Source organism: Myodes glareolus, chromosome 3 (assembly GCF_982192425.1).
Source record: "Myodes glareolus chromosome 3, mMyoGla1.1, whole genome shotgun sequence".
Lineage (NCBI taxonomy): Eukaryota > Metazoa > Chordata > Mammalia > Rodentia > Cricetidae > Myodes > Myodes glareolus.
The window spans coordinates 82728701-82750130 of NC_142028.1; the positions used below are offsets into that span (position 1 = coordinate 82728701).

The following is a 21430-nucleotide window of genomic DNA, read 5'->3' on the forward strand; positions in this document are numbered from 1 at the left end:
GCACTAGTACGTGGGTACTGGTGGAGGCCAAAAGAGGATGTGAGATCTCCTGGAGCTATAGTTATAGGTGGTTGCTAGGCACCCAATATGGATGCTGAGAGCCAAAGTCTGCTCAGACCCAAGCACAGCAAGCTCTCTTTACTGAATAATCAATGTAACCCCAGTTTTTAATTAATGTCAAATAATGGAGCAACTAATATATCATACTGATTCAGACAAACATCCTATGAAAGTAATACAGCTGACCCCTTGAACAATGTGGAAATGTTAACCCCATGGCAGTTAAAACACACACACACACACACACACACACACCCTACTACATATAATTTATCTCTATGGGAATGTATGTGCGTACTCTGTGTTTGTGCATGCATTCATGCACATGTACTGTGTATATGCATGGAAGCCAGAGGTCAATGCCAGGTGTCATTCTCAATTGTTCTCCATCGCATTTTTGAGACAGGGTTTCTCACTGAACCTGGAACTTCCAAGTTCAGCTAGACTGGCTGGGCAGCAAGTTCTCTGCCATCTCTGCCTCTCCAGCACATTACAGGCAATACACTGGTGCTTGGCATTTTTACATGAGAACACAGGTCCTCATGCTTACAGTGACAAGCAATTTGTCTACTGAGCCATCTTTCTAAACCCTGATATAAAATTTTGACTGTCTCCAAACTGACTACTAACATCAAGCTCTTAACAGAAGCCTTGTCAATAACATAAACAACCTATTAACACATATTTTAGACTTCATACATATTTAGTAAAAAAACTATGTGAGTACCATGAGAACTTTTTAAAAAAACAGCAAAAACAACAACAAAAAAAAACCCTAAAATACAGCTTACTAGAGAAGATAACTGTCCATTCGGACATGACCAGCAGTGCTGTATGCAGCTGTCACAACCTTGGTCATCATCACAACAATAAAGGTAAATAAGAAACTGTCCCAGCAGTAACTTACGACCATTACTTCCATGTAGCTGTGCTTTAATACAGCATCTAACATCAGTTTACATTTCTCTCCACTGCAAATAATGCAGTATATTTATCCGAGTTTAGATTAATTTTATCTTTGTCGATTTGTGTATATTTTATGATAATAAATAATAAAATAACTATTATCAATTGTATGCATTCATGACATATCTTTTTCTTAATTTTTTTTGACATTTCTAGGTTGTGTGATTCTTCTGCAAGTTTCTTCAAAATGCTGCAAACCTTCATAAATAAACTGCAACTCAGGCCCTGCTAATTCAGAGAAACTTTAAGGATGTAACAGATAATACTACCTTTGGACTGAACAACTAAGGTCATATAATGGGCAGAGTAGTAACGCATCCAGAATTCTCTCAGTCTAGAATGTGTATCAATGTTATTCTTCTTTGGTTCATGCTTGAGTGTCTCAGCATTTCCTACATAAAAAATAAATAAATATTAAAAATTATAGAAGTAACTAAATGTACTTTTTAAAAAGTTCTTCTACACCAACAATAAAGGCCATACAAGTTTAAAAGACCTAGGAAATTATCCAAGTAACTCAAGAATTCTGAGCTGGTATGTAAAAATAACATAAGCCAAGAAACAGTTCTGAAATAGACACATAAGGAATAATCAATGGTTAGAAAAATGTCAACAGCAGACAGTAATTGCCTAAATTTCTTTGCTGAACAGTCTAATATTGATTTATGTTTTTCTCCCTCTAAATTATTTTACTAATATTCTACCTAATTCTTAAATAAAACATAGAAAGCCAGAGGCTAAAGTTACCCATCAGATACAGTAACGTATAATAAAATAACCTTTGATTAGATCAACTCATCCTGGTCTCTTCCATTGACAGCATTAATAGGTTACAAGTGGTTTCTACCAACAATAAAAGGCCATTATGAAAAACAGATACAGGTTCAACAGCTTACCAGTTAAACAAAATTAGGTCACAGCTCAAAAACTATTAGAGAAACCATTCCTGATGTCTGTTGATAAACGGAAACATCAGGCTGGGATACAGGCTTTACAATCAGAGAAACAGAAATTCAAATCCTCATCAATATTTACTACTTATGTAACTAAGCAAATTATACAACTTCCCAAGCATGTTTCCCTTTAAATGGCGATTATAACGGCACCTACCTCTTATGAAGCAACATATAATACATACACAGCCAGCACAGTATCCGGCACCTAGACAGCACTCACAGAATGTCCAGTTCTATTCTAGCAACACCCAGTGTTAAAGTAGCAAGCACAAGCATGCTCACAACTTGCTATTTGAAGTTTTCTAGCTGCCCTCTAGAAGGTAAAAGCACTTAGCTATACCAGCTTATTAATTTTTCTTTTGTTTGGGAGATTTTGGGTAGGTAGATTTTGTTGTGTTTTTGTTTCACCTTGTTGCTATACTTGCTCCTTTATGGCTGGCCTATAGGTTGAGGATGACAGTGATCTTCTAATCCTCCTGCCTCTACCTCCCTGCACCCACCACACCCAATTGTATGCAGTTCTGGGGATCAAATCCAGGGCCTTGTGCTTTCTAGGCAGCACTCACCTGACACATCTAATCTTTTTTATTAGTTTGTCTTCTTCTCAGTTTTCTTTATCTAGAAACAAATTATAGTATCTTACCCCAAAAAAATTTCCCCATAGGATGCCCAGGTCGAGCGAGGCTTCCAAACAACATTTCTTTTCTGTTTGCATCAGAAGGTCTTGCAAGCTGATATTCTGTCAGTTTTAAAGAAACAGTTGCAATAAGATGAAACTTCATTATTTTCTTGATTGTCTGAAAATTCAAGCTTATAATAAGAACTGAAGCAAGGGGTACTAAAATTGACTTTAAAAATATGTTATAAAACTGAAGTTGGTAACACAATGACCTAAACTTGGTCCTATCACTTGATCTATCATTCTGAGTAAACTGATCTCCTTTCTAGAGTTTTGCTCTTATTTTCAAATGTGGCAATGCAGTAATGATCTGAATGTTTCAGCTCTAGATACATTGTTATTATGTCTAAAAATTCCCCGAGGAAAGCACTAATCAAATGCTCTATCAGTCTTCAGATCTGAGGCCTTAGTCATATATTTTGTTTAAATATCACCAAAGCAACTATGTTGATAATAGGATATGATAGTTAAGAACAATTACTTTAAAGTCACAAGTATCTTTGCTAATGCTATAGTTTCAATGTTTTTATCACCCTAAAATTCGGATGTTAATGGGGCTGTAGAGGTGGCTCAGCGGTTAAAAGCACTGAGTGCTCTTCCAGAGGACTTGGGTTCAATTCTCAGCACCCACATGGCAGCTAACAACTGCCTCTAATGCCAGGATCTGATACCCTCACACAGACATACATGGAGGCAAAATACTAATGCAAATGAAGTAGAAGTAAATAAATTATTTAAAATAAAAAAAAATTCGTATGTTAAGACCTGATCTCTAATGCCCAGCAGTGGAGGCACATGCCTTTAATCCCAGCACACAGAAAGCAGAGACAGGCAGATCTCTATGAGTTCAAGGCCAGCCTAGTCTAAGGAGCAAGTTCCAGGACAGCTAGGGAGGGTTGTTACACAGAGAAATCCTGTCTCGAAAATACAAACAAACAAAAAATGATCTCCAATGTGACAGCCTTTAAAGACGGGAATGAATAAAACGGTGTGCTTAGAAAAGTGACCCAAGTGCTGGAGAGATGGCTCAGCCATTGAAGGCTCACAACCAAAATGACAAAGTGACCCTAGAGAGCTCCACTCTCTTTCTGTTATGTGAAGACGTAAGGTAAAGGTGGAAGTCTACAAATCAAGAAGCAGGCCCCTGCCAGACACCAAACCTGCTGGTGTGTTCACACTGCGCTCCTTAGCTTTTACAATGGTAAGACATTGTTGTCTGTAAGCCTGAGCCCACGGTGTTCTATTAAGGAAGTCCAGATAGACTAGGACAGCCAACAATCCCAGCTATATCACTGAACTTAGGCAACTCTGAGAAAGTGTCCAAACTTTCCTGATTCCATAAAGAGACCTAACAGGACCAAGAGTACATCACTCTTACGTAAGATTACATAAGACAGTCTTTCAAAAAATATTTACAGAACACCTACTGTTTGTCAGCCATAAAAAAATAGTTGGAAGCAGAAATGTGAACAAAAGCTCTGTACTAAGTTTATATTCTCATAGGGGAGAAAAGCAATAAACAACAAATATGTCTGTGTTAGTGATGGATACTGTAAAGACAGACTTCTTAAAAAGTAACTCAAGCTGAGCTTGAAGGACAAATGAGAGTTTTCTAAGTAAGGAAAGGGAAAGATAAATAGGATGTACAAGGATGTCTTCCCTTTGTAAGGGAAGAAGGAGAATATGGCACCTCTGAAAAAGAGACAGGTCAATATGACTCAACAAAATTGAGAAAAGGAAGACAAAAGATCACATGAGTATAGCCCTTGACCATCCAGTCATGAATAAATATAGATAGCTGGGGAAACTACTGACTCTGGGCCTCTCTGTGAACAAACTCTCTAACCTAGTTTCAACAAGGACAATGATGCAAAGAAGTACTCAGAAGATGCTAACTATTAATTATCATGGAGTAAAGCACTGCAGAAGTTTTACAGGGACCGGGGATATGACACTATTAGATTTTTAAGCAATCTATTATTTTTCTAAGATTTATTTATTTATTTATTTATTTATTTATTAATTATGTATACAACATTCTGCCTCCATGTATGCCTGCATTCCAGAAGAGGGCACCAGATCTCATTACAGATGGTTATGAGCCACCATGTGGGTGCTGGGAATTGAACTCAGGACCTTTGGAAGAGCAGTCGTGCTCTTAACCACTGAGTCATCTCTCCAGCCCAAGCAATCTATTCTTTATGCCAATGTGTAGAACTAACTGACAATAATTGAGAGTAAAGTCAGGAAAGCTTAAGAGGCACAGCTGTAACCGTCAGTAAGAAACTAGAAAAAAATAGAAACATTAGCTGAAGTCAGCATTCAGGAATATACTTTAGTTATAAATTATACAGGTGAGACACTAAAAATATATTTGTTCTTTGAACATGATAAATATTTTTCTCAAACGTCTCTGTAAAAATATGAAGATGTGGCTGTAGCCTAAGAGAAGTGGTTTTAAAGTAGTGTACATCCTGGCTGAGGTGTGCATGTGCACATACATCTAGCAGCACAGGGAGTGGTGCTGGAGGGAAGTCCATTCCCTGATCTTGGATATGTGTGAAATTATGAGCTTCACGGTACAGAGGCTTTGCAGATAGAATAAAGGCAGGAGCCCTGAAAAGGAGAGGATACTCTGGGCTACTTGAATAGATCTGTTATAATAGTGAGGGTTTTAAGAGTGAGGGATGAGAGCCTCAGAAAAAGACTGTCAAGAACAGAGATCAAAAGAGAAGAGTCAACATCGTTGTCTCTAAAGTGGGACAGGAGCCGTAACCTAAGAATGAGGGATAGATTCTCCCTTTGAGTCTAAAAATGCAGTCCTGAGGAAACAGTCTTCGGACCTCCTCAACAAGAAAATAACTTGTTTGAATTGAAGCCACCAGACTTCTAGTAATTTGTTCAACAGCAACAGGTACTTAATACCGTAGACATGCAAACATATCCAGTTGATTAGAAAAAAAATACAGTTTAAGTATCTAAACACTCAGAAAACACACTCTGTCACTTGACAGATAAATGGGTTTTGGACATACCCTTTACCCTTGATATAGAAATGCATTTTGAACATACCCTTTACCCCAACCACTAGGGTGCATTATGTAAGCAAGTATACCTGCTTAAGTGAAAATGAGAATTATCATTAAAATGGCTGAGGGCTTTTTTTTTCTTTCTTAGAAACATGGTTTCATACTGTAGTCCAGCCTGCCCAGGAATTCAGGTCTACCCTCCTGCATTAGCTTCTCCAGTACAGGGATTAGAGAAACATACCACCATAACTAGCTTAAAATAACTAATGTTTAAGACTAATTTCTCCTACAATCTTCTTTTGCAACAAATAAATCCCACTTAAAGTTTCCTATTTGATTTTCAGCATTGCAAATAAATTCCCAAAGTTAAGAGAAAGTAAAATGAAGTGCACTTCCTGATAGGGATTTAGTGTCTTCAACCATAAACATACCACAGTTATTTTTATAACAAAATTCAAACCGTAAAGCATACACACAATTGCAAGTAACAAAGAACAAACTATAAATATGGACACTGAAAATGGAGTCTCAGAAAAGGTGTCTCTTCATACACAAAGAGTAACTGAACTTTTTAAGCTTTAAGATCTAACATTAGCTTTAGGAACCCAGTATCCTTTCGGCTCATGGCAACTCAATCCTGAACGAGGTATTTACCAACCTCAGGATTAAATATGATGCATCTATTTCAAAGTTGCCCTTTGAAATGTAAAGAAAATGACTTAGTTTCGAAAAGAATGAAAAAACGCTAACAACCAGTTGAATAAAAGAAACAAATTGTTGGCAGGCAGTGGTGGTGCATTCCTTTAATCCCAGCACTTAGGAGGCAGAGGCAGGTGGATCTCTGTGAGTTCGAGGCCAGCCAGGTCTACAAGAGCTAGTTCCAGGACAGGCCCCAAAGCAACAAAGTAACCCTGCCTTGAAAAAAACCAAAAGAAACAAATTGTTATGAAACATAAAAAGCTTCTTTACCACTGTCAACAGCTTCAACTTCCCGGTCAATCGCATCTCTGATCATTAGTGGATGGATGAAAAACTGGGCCCATCTGAAAAGTAAAACAGTGTTTCTAGGATTGTTCAGTTTCATCAAACGATATCCATTTTAATTAACTATTTTTATTTAATTGGAGAATTACTTCAAAACCAGCAAGATCAAAATAATAATAGTCTATTGTTTCTATATTTTAAAATCTAAAAACCACCTTGTTTCTTTGTGAAATAAAGCACTCAATCAGAAAAGTATTAGGACATAAATACACAGATTAAAGACTTTTCAGAAGTTTCCTACTCCACATCCTGCCCTTTCTTTGTAGTGCTAAGGAACAAACTCACAGTCTCAGCCTCAGCCTCAGCCTCCCACATGCTAAGAAACCACTCTACCACTGAGCTATATCTCCACCTTAAGAGACGAAATACTGCTGTGATGCCCAGGCTGGCCTTTAACTCAGGACCCTCCTGCCTCAGCCTTCCAAGTAGCTGAAGATATAGACATCCAATACCCCCAGCCCTCTTTAATACACAATTATTTAATATGCAATCATTATACCAAATCCATACTTGTATACATTAACTAAACAAAAGTCACTCTATTCATTTAATAGTATTACAACATTTCTAAAATACAAAACAAAAATTAGAATTTTAGTTTTACTTGGATTTTATTATATGTATATACATATAATATATACATATTGCCTACATGGCATATTTGTGTACCATGTGTATTTGGTGCCCAGAGAGGTTAGAAGAGAGAGTTGGGTCCCTTGAAATTAAAGTTACAAATGGTTCTAAGTCATTGTGTGGGTGCTGGGTACTCTCAAAGGGCAACAACTGCTCTTTTTTGTTGTTGCTGTTTCTTGGGACAGGGTTTCTCTGTAGTTTTAGGCCTGTCCTGGAAGCAACAAGTGCTCTTAACCACCGACCTAACGCTACAGACCTTAAAATCAGAATTTCATATTGATATCTAACTTCAGCACAGTGCTCTACTAGTATTTGTCTTATCATTTGTGTGCATGTGAGAGACAGCAGAGACAGAGAATATGAAGGCATATGCAGGTGCACACCTGGAAGTCAGAGAACACCGTCCGGGAGTCTGCACAGTCAAGGCATGTCTCTCTAGTGTTTCTGAGGGGCTGCACACTCCAAGCTGGCTGACCCTGAAGCTTCCAAGCCACAGGAGGCTGCTTCCCATCTCTCCTTAGGTGTGCAAGGATTATGGACGCTTACAAACACATCTTGTTTTTTCATATTGGTTCTAAGGATTGAACTCAGGTAATCAGGCTTGAGTAGCAGATACTTTTACCCACTGAGTCATTCCAATGGCCCTGGTTTTTAATATATTTACTTAGATGAACTATTATACATCAAATTACACATGTAAATGCCATTTATATAAATGTATAATAATATAATTGGTATTGGTTTTGTTTAAGCATTTAAAACTATTTGCTTGCTGAGACAGTCTCACACTACCATCCAGCCTCACTGTGACAATCATCCTGCCGTGACTTACCACGTGCTAGATTACAGGTGTAAGTCATCACACCTGCCTCTATTTTTGTTGTTTCGTTTTGAAGACAAGGAACTCACTTATGTTGCCTCATCTGGCCTTGAACTGCTGAATTCAAGGGACCCTTCTGCCTCAACCTTCTGAGTAGTTGAGATTACAGAGATGTTGCCACTGCACCCTTCCCAAAACTGTTATTTTTCCAGAAAAGATAAAACAACTGAAAGACTAACTTCCTGAACTTTTTGCTATGCAACTTTGTTCTGGCATCAACACATTCATTAAGACATTCAGATTCTTCCTAATACTTAGTATAACTTGAAAAAAAACAGGAAATATTTTTACTTAGTTCTAAAAAAAACCATCATATGCAAAATACTTCAAGCAAAACAAGACAACCAACAGCAACCAACAGGCACAATGAGTCTGTGATCAAATCAGTCTCACAGCACTAATCCTGCATATCGTGCCCCCCGTGATTTGATCCCAACGCTGGATCAAATGGTGATCACTTGACACACAAGAAAATTAAACACAGAGAAAAATTTAAAATAAAATAACTTTTAGCACGTGGGATTAAACATGCCAGGACTAAAACAAAACAAATATCTTTTTTTTTTTTTGAAGACAGAGTTTCTCTGTGTAGCCCTGGCTGTCCTAGAACCCCTTCTATAGACCACACTGGCCTCAAAGTCAGAGATCCACCTGCCTCTGCCTCCTGAGTACTGAGATAAAGGAGTGCACCACCACCGCCTAGCAGTAGCCTTTTTTAATTTCTCAAGAACTACTCTTTTTTTTGTCACCAAAGGGAACAAATACCATCACTTCCATTGAGAATACATGTCTTAAGCAAAATAATTTAAATACACAGTATGTAATGTATTGTTTGATTCAATGCTATGATAGTGTGTTCATCCATATGGGCAAATGTGACTGTACTTTATTTTCACTATTGTTACAACATTCACTGGAATGAATTTTTTTTAAAGATTTATGTATTTATTATATATACAGTATTCTACCTGCATGTAGTCCTGCAGGCCAGAAGAGGGCACAAGATCTCATTACAGATGGTTGTGAATCACCGTGTGGTTGCTGGGAATCGAACTCAGGACGTCTGGAAGAGCAGCCAGTGCTCTTAACTCTCTCCAGCCTGACACTAGGATGAATTTCTGCATCTACTCCACTGCTATCAACAGATACCTGGGCTTTAGAACTGAGTACTACAAACACTGCTACCATAAGTTAGTTTTTCATATGGTATATTGGGTCATATGCAGAAGTTCTCTATTCTCTAGGTACTACCTAGGAAAGAACTACAGAGGAATAGTACACACACACATTAACAAACAATACAGAATTTTCTTGAAGTAGCAGTACCAATATATATTTGCCCAGTGGTTCTGATCCCACCACACCTCTACAACCTTACTTTCCTTTGAAGTATCAGAGTTTAAATTTTTCTATAGCTTTTGAGATAGTTACCTCTCACAACAGTTTTGATTTACATTTCCCTGATTCCTAATAAAGCTGAATGCCATTTTAGATAGTTATATCAAGAATTTATTTTTTTAATATGTATTCAAATCTCTTTCTTATTTATTGTATTTTTAATTCTAACAATACATCTACTAATATTTATGCTTTTTATACCAATTTAAACCATACTGAATACTTGTGTACAAAAATTTAATAAATTAAAAATCAATAACTATTTAAAATATAAGTCATTTGTTATTCATTGCAAAAATATTCTCCATACATTTTATTTGTTTTATTAACAATAGAGAATGGTGCTGGGATCAAACCTGAGCCTTGTTATCATTGAGCCAGGTCCTCACCTCTTCAGTTTCTTCTCATGAATATAATATGCCATTTCCTTTATGTTCTTTGGTTTGTTTTATAATCTTATTTGACAAAGCGTACCTAAATTGTGGCTTTAAAGATTAGCAATATTGTTCACTCTTTAGTCTACAATCTATCCAGAAATTTTTTGTGTTTTTGAGTTAAGGAGTCAATTATATTCCTATATTCATGGAAACTCAATTGTCTTGGTATCATTTCATCAAAAGGCCCTTTCATCACCTTCTCACAGTGTCTTTGTCTAAGTGTTCACATATATAGTACCTATTTCTGTGATTATTATTACATTTGTCTCTTTGCCTACACCACGTCCTACCTATCACCAAATATAAAAGGTCACAAAGGCTGACATTTTCTTCAAGGTTTCATGATTTTTGTTCTCACATTTAAGTGTGTGGCTCAATTTAAATTAAATTTTGTAAACAGTTGAATAAAGAACTTTGGTTCATTGTTTTGCATGTGGACACTCAGTTGTCCTGGCACAGAAATATCTTTCTTCTACTAAGCTGTTCTGGCACTCTGCTGCTGGAGTCCCAGGTATAGTCCACTGAGCAGGGTCTAGTCTTACTCAGAGCTGCATTACTGGGATTTCTGCAGTTTCAAGTCTTGGAGAAATAAGCGTTCAATTTATTCTTAAATATAACTTGGACTACTATTGCTTCTTACTTTTCCCATATGAACTTTAAGATTAGCTCACTGATTTCTCTAAGGGGCGCTAAAATTTTGAAATGATGGGGATGAATCTATAAGTCAGTTTGGAAATTATTCTCATTCTTAACAAGAAGAAGTCTTCTATGTTCCCATTCTTAACAATACTAAGTCTTGGGCTGGAGAGATGGCTCAGCAGGTGGGTCTTCTAGAGGACCTGAGTTCAATTCTCAGCACCCACGCAGCTCACACCTGTCTGTGACGTAAGTTCCAGTGGATCTGACACCTTCATACAAACATACATGCAGCTAAAACACCAATACATTAAAAAAAAAAAACCAACAGCAACAACCCTAAGCCTCAGGCTCATGGCATAGCTTCTCATCCACACTTTATTATTACTTATCACTTATTTGTTGACTTCCTACTGTTACAAGGCTTTCACTTCTCTTTAAGTTTATTCTGAAGTATTTTATGCTTTTAGATGTCATTATTAAAGAAGCTATGCTCTTAATTTCACTTTTGAACTTTTCATTGCTAGTGTAGAAAAAAAATGAGGGAGTTGAAGAGGTTGCTCAGTGGTTAAGAGAATTTACTGTTCTATCAGAGGACCAGAGTTTGGATCCCAGAACCCACACCAAGTGGCTCACAAACACCAGTAACTCCAACTGCTAAGAATCTGACACCCCTTGTGATATGTGTGAGCATCCATACACAGAAACACACACACACACACACACACACACACACACACTAAATCTTTTAAAAATAAGTATAAGGAGGTGGGAGGATGCCACAGTCAATAGAGTGCTTGTCATATAAGAATAAAGACCTGAGTTCAATCTCCAGATCCACATAAAAGCCTGGTCTGGAGCCACGCTCATAATGTCAGTACTAGGGAAGTAGAGACAGGAGGATCCCTGGAGTTTGCTGGCCAGTCAAGCCAAACTACTGAGCTGCAGGTTCCTGAGAGTTTAAAAAATGACAAGCCAGGTATGATGGCGCATGCTTCTAATCCCAACACTCAGGAGACAAAAGGAGTTAAAGGCCAGCCTAAGTGTACATAGTGAGTTTCAGGACAGCTATGCATATACAATGAGACCTGGTCTCAGAAAGAAAATAGTTTCCTTCATTTTCCTCATATATCCTGACAGTTCTAGAGAACTAGATTACTTCTTGAAAATACCATAAAACATGTTCAATATTTCCATTTGTATAATGCTATTAAATAATAGTTACCTATCCAGGGCTTCCTTGAAATACTTTCTTTGGACATCAAACTGAAAGACCGTGCGTTCACAATCAGTTGAGGCATTATCACTACCTCCATGTTTCTTGAGGAAGGCATCAAATCCATTCTCATCTGGATATTTCAAACTACCCATAAATACCACTAAATGAAAAGAATAAAAAGTCACATAACACAAAGAAATAGACAACATTTTTATTATCAGATGAACTTTCTATGCATAAAAGATAAAGCAATGAAAAAAAGAAAAAAGATAAAGCAACACATTAACAATGTCTGTTTCTGACACTTTGCTACACTGACGATGTGAACATTCTACAATGCTCAAAAGTTATTTCTATTGCAAGAAAACCCAAACATTTCATTTTTTTTAAAAATAGATGACTTACAATTTGCTTATCAGAAGGCTAAAAGTTAAACAAGTTTATGTGCAGATTAACTACTACTGCAAAGGATATCAGGTAAAAAGTTTACTTTCAAATAACTTAGAAACTAAAAGTATAAAAAAATAACTAATGCAGAAAAGCAAGTATATGTGTCAACATCTGTAGCCATGTAGCATCCACACTGTTTTATTGAGGCATACTCGTAGTTAAACATTATGGTTTCTTCTTGTAGTATATTAGCCATGCCTTTTTATTGTTTATATTTTCAGTGGTCTGGTGTCAGTGGATACTATTAATACTGAAACCAGAGCTAGCCAATTCCTAGAGAATGGCAACTGTCTCTTGCTATGTTCACTGTCGTTGCCAAATGATGATGCCTACAGTAAAATAGGATTTGGGCTGGAAAGATGGCTCGGCGGTTAAAGCACACGCTCAACAAATGTGAGAGTTAGGATTCAAATCCTTAGAATCCATGTAAAATGTGGGCAGTGGTGGCGCATTTTAATCCCAGCACTTGAGAAGCACAGGCAGGGGCGTCTCTGTGAGTTCAAGGCCAGCCTGGTCTACAAGAGCTAGTTCCAGGACAGGCCCCAAAGCTACAGAGAAAGCCTGTCTTGAAAAACCAAAAAAACAAAACAAAACAAAAGACAACAACAAAAAACTGCTTGGGGTACATATTTTAGCCAGGCGGTGGTGGCGCACGCCTTTAATCCCAGCACTTGGAAGGCAGAGGCAGGTGGATCTCTGTGAGTTTGAGGCCGGCCTGGTCTACAGAATGAGTTCCAGGACAGGCTCCAAAGCAACACAGAGAAGCCTTGTCTCAAAAAAAAAAAAAAAAAAGAAAGAAAGAAAGAAAGAAAGAATCTATGTAAAATGCAAGGTGGGTGTGGGGCAGCTCCCTGTAATTCATTTTATTTCAGAAGGCAGAGAGAGAGGCTCCCCAGAGCAAGCTGGCTTGAGAGGCTAGTCATACTGGCAAGCTCTGGGTTTTACTGAGACCTTACTCCAAGGAATAAAGTGCAGATTTTGGAAAAGACTGTTTTCATTCAAATCTTTAATAGGTATACTTAGATGAAAAAAGTCTTTCCCTGTGATTATTCCTAAATCAGTATTTTCTTCTTAGCTTTTTCTTAGTTTAATTGTACTTCAATCAACCAATCACTAATCTTTGAAATCAGTTCATACGAATTTAAAGGGAAAAAGGAAACCACACCCGGGAATGATATTTTACAAGATCTTACTGTGCTCCAAAAAGTGTGCCAGCCCAGGCAGGTCATCTGGATCAGCAAAGCTCCCAACTCCAACACACAGAGCCGCTGCAGACTGGGGTAAGTAGAACACATACAAATAGCTGAGTCAATCCTAGAGCAGTACCAGTACCTCAAGGGTTCATTCGAAGAAGTTTTCCAACAGAAAGGAAGAGAATTCTTTCCCTGGGAATCGGGAGGAGCAGCAAAGTGAAACTCACCAGCACTGTGTCAGTCTCACCCTGCTGCTCCTCCACTTGCCATCCTGCCAAATGCTCAACAGGTGCAGACCTGGGGGGAAAGCAGAAACAGACAGAGACAGGGGAGAGACTGGCCACCCAGACATCATTTCATGTTGTTGAGTCAGAATTCTGAAGCAAGTTTATTCCCTGAGTTACTAGATTTTAGAAATCTGCAGAATTAACATATCTTGATAGAATAAAGAGCTCTAAACAATTTAAAACTTTTACGCTCAGTAACTCAGTTACAGACGTGAAACTTCTCAGTGTGTTACTCAGAAGGTTTTACTACTAAAATGGGATGGGGGCAAATAACAATTTAGGAAAATATCTAATAAAAAATAAGCAAATGGTTAAAAGAGAAAATTTTTGTTATTAAAAAGCTACAGGATTTAAAGAGGCTTTTTAGTTCTTCACTTTGTATTGAACACACATACATATTTCTTATTGATATGTATTTGCCAAATTCCTTGGGAAAATTAGTTTTTAGCAAAATAGGTGGCCAAGTTGTACACAAGACTCCATTTAAAATGATTGTGACTTACTATCATCATTAGTTAAAAGATTTTTAAGTAGAAGAAATAGTCAATTTGAAAATAGGAAAGTAAATATTAACTTTCCCAACTTTGTGTCAATTTTCAGAGCTAATCCATTTGGTGAAGCACTGTTTGATAAGGTAAAAATAGCATGGAGCTGGCATACAAGCCAATCTTGTACGCTCAGAAGAACCAAACAGCCTCACTTGATACTTCAAGTTCCATTTTTGTAGACTTAGGCACATAAGCTCATTTAAAACATGGAAGAATATCCACTTCTTCAAATCACAGTCTAACCTGTTCTGTGACGTTTAATAGATGCCTAACCTGCTTTCAGCTCCAACTACCCCATAAAGATTTCTTGTCTCGACCAGCAGGGTTGAAGACATTTTTGAATAAGTTGACTTAAACCACAGTTTATCAGTCAGCTTTGACCACAGCAAAAACAGGTTCTGCGATTGCTAGAAAAGAAATTCATACTTGAGAATTTTCTACCCAGGAAATTTATACTTGAGAATTGAGTTATAAAACTCAAAATTATGAACAAATAATAATTCAAATATATCATACTTAAATTTCAATCTTGTTAATTTATTAACATTTCAGATCGAGAAAAACTTCTTTTCGAAGGACAAAAATGGAAATAATTTTTTAAAAATCTTCAGGAAAGTAATTAACTTCTAATTAGGTAATGTTCTCCAAAAGCTAAGACTTTCTTCCCCCATTTTATTAATGAGATTTATCTTAAATAAGGCTCACATTTCTCAAATAAAAATTAAATCCTAATATCACTTCAGAACCTATGCAATTTTCAAGCCACCTCTCACCTAAACTAACCTGTTCATTTCCCCTTCCAATGCTAATGTATGGCTCAGTAAAAACCATCTCCTACTGTTACAATCATGGAATCTTTTTTCCCATTAGGATGCCCACTGCTTCAGAGCCAAATGACCCAATCTCTTCAAACCTCACTGCTTATTGAAGAAAGTCCAAAGCACAAGAGAAGCTACTTGTAGGTTCATAAACAGGAAGGTAAGTACAGAACTCAGAGGTAAGAATCTAAGATTAATAATACTGTTATTTGGGGGAGTTAAAATGGAGCTCAGAAACTGTGTGAACTTGAGAGTGGGTGCAAGAGAAAGAGAACCAGTCAGTGCAAGAACACCAGAGACACCAGAGACAGACTCAGGCTACAGCTCCATTTTGACATAAATACTCCACTCTACTACTGCTCTATTAAGAATTAGATATAAGCCTATTAATTCCCAATTTGCCTGCAAAAGCTTTAAAATCGTCTACCAAGTAGTATATGTAGATATTTATCCAGTGTTTTGAGTTTATCTCTGAAGCTTTCCAGGCTAACACAACTTGACCTACTATGTGACACACACAAAAAAAGCTTCTGAAAAACATAACTCAATCTACCCAAAAATTTGGTGAAGAAATTGGTACAACCTTTCTTAAAAGAAAAAAAGGGGGGGCGGGGAGTACATGTCTTTAATCCCAGCACTCTGGAGGCAGAGGTAGAGAAATCTCTGTGAGTTTGAGGCTAGCCTGGTCTACAGGGCAAGTTTCAGGCCACCCAGGGCTACATAGTAAAACTCTGTCTTTTAAAAAGGATGAGGAAGGAGGAGGAAGAGAAGAGGAGGAAGGACTCTCAAAGAGTTAATTTAAGAGAATTAAATTAAGCCAGGAGCAGTGGGACATGTTTACAGTCCCAGCTCTGACTGTACCAGAGTTTGAGACCAGCCTGAACCAGCAAGTAAGATATTCCCATCTCAAGAAAGGGGATAACGGTGGGCGGAGGCAGAATAGAGCATGTTTATAATCACAGCTCTCTGAAATTCTAGCACTCAGGAGGCTGAAGCAAGAAGGTAGAGCATTCAAAACTAGCCTGAGTTAATTAACAAGAATTCATCTCAAAACACCAACAACAATCATTACTACTTATAACAGACATTTTCAAATCTTTGAGGGGTAACCACTTTTTTAAAAACTGGGAACTGAATCTTGATGATGACTGATGATCATAAAGATGTGTGTAGGTATGGTATATGTTGAGTACCAGCGAGCATATGGAGGTCAGAGAACTTTCAGTAGTTGAATCCCTTCTCTGCCCTGTGAGTTCCAAAGATCAATTCAGGTCATCAGACTTGCATAGCAATCACTTCTACCCACTAAGCTATCTTGCCAGTCCCACAGATTCTTGTGAGATCTACATTAACAACCTAACTATAAATCCTGTATATTAAGACTATACCATACTGTTGCATTGATAGTCGACTTTAAGTGAAGCATAACAGTGCATGCTTGTAATCCCAGCACTTGGGAAGTAGAGTCTAGAGCAGTGGTTCTCAACCTGTGGGCTATGACCCCTTTGGCAAACCTCTACCTCCAAAAATATTTACATTACAATTTATAAAAGTAACAAAATTACAGTTATGATATAGCAATGAAATAATTCTACGGTTGGGAGCATGAGAAACTGTATTAAAGGGTTTCAGCATTAGGAAGGTTAAGAACCACTGCTCTAGAGGATCATGAGTTCAAAGTCATTCCATCTACCCAGGGTTTAAAGCCAGCCTGGGCTACATCACACCCTATCTCAAAAAATAAACAAAGCAAATCCAAGAAACTAACAAACATTTGCTGGTCGGTTCTACTATATCTCCAAGATGTCACCTACCCTCTGACAGAGGAATCCCTCCTGCTAAATGGAAGAGTTCTTCAAAAGACATGTTAAGGAAAATCTCCCTATCAAGACCCACCCACATAGCAATTCACTGATCATTAAACTAAGTTCAAGTCTCTCACTTAAACTTTCCTGATGTACTTACTAATTCCAGCTGTTGACACTTTCTCATAGGTAATATCAATTACTTCTACAGGAATTACCCACAGGGTAACTTAGAACTCCAGGGTCAGGTGACAATGTTGCACCGCTAGCCTTGTTCTCCTTCCTCAAGTCTTTCCAAGGATCTTAGTCCTTTATCTTCAGCTAAGACTTGTACAGAGTCTCACTTCCTGACAGTTTGTAAAGCATATAGTGTACATAAATATATATAAACTCCAGTATTGCCATTTTTAACCTCTAATGAATGGATTTAACACTTTTTGTTTCCTTTAGTCTGTACAGTAAGCATTTGTTACAGAGCAAACTGTTTTCAAAAACTATAACCTTTATATAAACTAGACCCTTGCTTTAAAAAAATTAATCAAAAGATAAATGCATACTTCCTTTTTGCTACTAAGAAATAACCAACAAGTTCATTCATTATCCCCAAGGAGTTCCCGAATGAGAAAGATGATATAGACATGACTCACACCTGTTTCTCAGTGGTTTTCTTTCTGGCTTCTGCCCTCTCTTCTAATTCTTCCAGTTCGTTTTCCTCATTATCAAGGTCGTCATCATCATGTTCATCATCATCAAATTCATCTTCATCATCAAAACCTTCTTCCTCATCATCCTCTATCTCGGCTCCAGAGTCTTCATCATCATCGTCATCTTCCTCCTCCTCCTCTTCTTCTTCCTCCTCTTCTTCTTCATCTGTTGCATTTCCTGTTTTACCCTCCATATTACTTAGATCTGAAATCAAAAGTGCCTGCAAGCCATTCTGTAATTTGATGTATCTGTGGCAGGGGGAACAAAACAAAACACAAAGCATTTTGTTTCAATTGTTCAGTAAAAAGAACACACGTATGTTTAATACACACACTGAATACTACCTAAGTACCCCCACTTACCCTAAGTTCCAGTTACTCACCATCAACTATGGTCCATTCATACTAATTAATACATTTTTAAATTGTGTACCACTCCATCCAGTTAGGGCATGAATACAGCCTTCATAAAAGCAATAATAATTATTTGTCCTGAGATATGGATATATACATTCTATAGATACAAATCTTTACTGTATATTATACACATACATACACACATATATGTATATATTATCATCTTGGTAGCTGTCAGGTTCTTTTGTTCTTTTGGTTTTGGTTTGGTTTGATATAGATTTTTGAGACAGGGTCTATCTACACAGCCCTGGCTGTCCTGGAACTCATTGTGTAGGCCAGGCCAACCCTGAACTCAAATATGAGCTCTGTCTGACTCTCTTCCCAAGTTCATACCTGCTATTCCAGTACTAGGAAAACTGAAGCAGAAGGACCCTGAGTTCCTGAGTTTCAAGACAGCCTGGATCACACAACATAGAAAGCACCTGTCTCGACCAATGAATAATCAATTTTTAAAAAATTTAGAAGTTAAGCACAAGACCAACCATCTCTCCCAGTCCTTCAGTTAAGAAATAAGCATTCTACCAAAAACAAACCTTCTACCTAGAAAGCCTAGGAAAACAGCTCTCCACAGTCAAAGCAGGCATGCCAGGTCAGCACCAAAGCACAACCACACAAATGTGAGCTCACTGGTTTGCCTCTATAAAATGCATTGACATTGTACAGGTTTCCAAAGCTGCTTTTAGAGACTTAAAAAAAGTGGCTGTATCTCTAAGAAAACACAATCCCACAGACTCGTAGCCCTGTAAGTAAATGATTCTTATATAGTAAAACTATGTCATCATTTGATGCCCAGGTGTCTAGTATAGCCTGCTCCCATTTATACTAATTCTTTTATGCATTCACTCAATAAACATCTATTTAATAACTCCATTGTCAGACATCATGCTACATTAAAAGAAAAATGCCTAAGATCACATCTTCACCACTAGGTACACACTGTTCAGTAACAGGATCATCAAACTAGCAAACACAGAATATTCTTAAAATAAGGAAGCAGTCAGGGAAACCTTCTGAAACAAAATACATTTCAGCCAAGCCTTGAAGCCTAGAAAGTACTACCTACCGAAGAGACGGCTTGGTGGGTGACGCACTTGCTATATACATACATGAGGATGGAGTTCACATCTCCAGATGGCACGTACAAGCCAATCCTGGTGCTTCTGTGGAAGATGGGAGACCGAGACAACAGACTGCCCAGGAGCTCATGGGCAGCTAGCCTGTCATACTCAGTAGCAACAAGAGACCCTGTCTCAAACCAAGCAAAGACTTGGTATCCAAGGTGGTCCTCTATTCTTCATAGCATGTGCATCCATATAGACAGAAAAGGAAAAATGTGGATTTAACTCCTTACCAATCAAAATCATATTCAAACAATAAAAAAAAGCTAGTGATTATGTTTTGTTTTCTTCGGGGATAAAATTGCAAGATTTGTGGAGCAGAAATGGCCATTAGCAGATCACAAATTTTAAAAGTTATGAAAATTTGATCAGATTAATAATGAAAATAAATAAGAAAAACTACAACCACAGATCTAAACACATGATGTGTATTAATTCTCCACCAAAAAAAGTCAAAATTTCAGACCAATAAATAAGAAGTATGGAAAATAAGAAGTATGGACAAGATCAATTATTAATTGTGGTGGTTTAAATGAGAATGGCCCCCATAGGCTCACAGATTTGAATATTCAGTCACCAGGGAGTGGCACTATTTGAAAAGATTAGGAGGTGTGGCCTTGTTGGAGAAAGTGTGTCACTGAGGGTAGGCTTGGAAGTTTCAGAAGCCCAAGCCAAGTCCAATGGCTCTCTCTCTTCCTGTTGCCTGCAAATCTGGATGTAGAACTTTCAGCTCCTTCTCCAGTACCATGTCTGCCTGTGTGCTGCCACATTTCCCACCATGATTATAATGGACTAGACATCTGAAACTACTGTAAACAAGCCCTAATTAAACATCATCTTTTATAAGAGTTGCTGTGTTCGTGGTATCACTTCACAGCAACGGAACACTGACAAAGACCATGAACAACTTGGAAAGAATTCAAATGTCTACTGACTGAGTCACACAGTAGATGCCCCTGCTACACTGGCTTTTCATAAAACAAGAAAACATATTTAGTAACAAGCTACAAAATTGGTAATCTTCAGGAAGCAAGTCCCAAAGACAGCAGACCACAAGAATACCATACAAATAAAGCCAAAAGGCAGGCAAGATAAACAAACCTTGTTTAGGCACCATTTATATGTGATGAAACCGGAAAAAAAGCAAAGATTTAAAATAGTGTTAGAAAGAAAGGCAACATATTAGAAAATAAAAGCAAATCCTAGTTCTTGTGCTCACAGGAAAAAACCAGGTGAGAAGACCTCATGCGTAGGACAGCCATCTGCAAGGCAGTCTGGGCTGAAACGTACCACTTTAAGAAATGTGTCCCCTGACCACTCCATCACCAGTCAACCCCTATTCTCTAATCCTCTTTACATGTGTCTGCAACATTTGTCACTACTTTTTAAACACTTTTTCTGCCTCGATAGAAAATTACAAAGATTTTTTTTCCTCCCATATTTGCTATCATCTGGCAAGTACCAAACATTTAAGAAATATTTGCTGAATAGACAAAACAATGTTAATAGCTGAGAGTGTTGGCACATGTCTGGTAACCTTAGCCTAAGGAGGGAGACAGGGGGATCCTAATTCAAGGCCAGTCTGAGATACATAATGAAACAGTTTCTCAAAAACAAATCAAAAAAGAAAATGTTGAGGCTGCAGAAATGGCTCTGTAGGTAAATGTGCTTGTCCCCATGCTACCAGAGGATAAAATAACCAAGTCAGCTACAACCCTGCAATCTACATCAGTGACCTGACTGTATGATATGCTGGTGCAATAGTGGCATAAATGTGAGAGAAACCAACCATTATCTGACTGCATTTAAGGCCAGACACTGCTATTTATATCCCATGTGGACACTGCTCAAGTGACCAAGAATCTGAAACTAGATAGACCATGGTCTAGGGTACTATATTATTTCCTGCTAAAGGAACACAGTAATAAAATGACTCCTACGGACATCCTGCTACACCCATAGATCAGCATCTCACTCAGCCATCATAGGAGAAGCTTCCTCTTGCAGTAGGACAGAATTAAGGCAGAGATTCACAACTGGACAATGTGAAAAGAGTGAGGAAGTTTGAAATATTCAGCTCTAAATGGGGTATCTTCATCAAAACCCTCCCATTGGGGCTCAGAGAGCTATGCCTAAGAGGCCAGCAGTAGATG

At 37.8% G+C, this 21430-nt stretch overlaps 1 protein-coding gene across 2 annotated transcripts in view; it reads right to left on the bottom strand.

Annotated features, from left to right (window-relative positions):
* Positions 1–21430, bottom strand: part of Nrdc (nardilysin convertase) — a 68966-nt gene that overhangs the window by 36002 nt on the left and 11534 nt on the right. The window contains exons 2-9 of one of the 2 annotated variants that reach the window (XM_048453351.3): positions 17688–17991; positions 14689–14822; positions 13808–13877; positions 13581–13662; positions 11944–12097; positions 6660–6733; positions 2626–2721; positions 1296–1418 (exon numbers count right to left, since the gene is read on the bottom strand). In XM_048453351.3, the coding sequence (XP_048309308.2) occupies positions 1296–1418; positions 2626–2721; positions 6660–6733; positions 11944–12097; positions 13581–13662; positions 13808–13877; positions 14689–14822; positions 17688–17991 (1037 nt within the window). The remainder of the gene's footprint in view (positions 1–1295; positions 1419–2625; positions 2722–6659; positions 6734–11943; positions 12098–13580; positions 13663–13807; positions 13878–14688; positions 14823–17687; positions 17992–21430) is intronic. The other variant, XM_048453352.3, reaches the window with a different exon arrangement.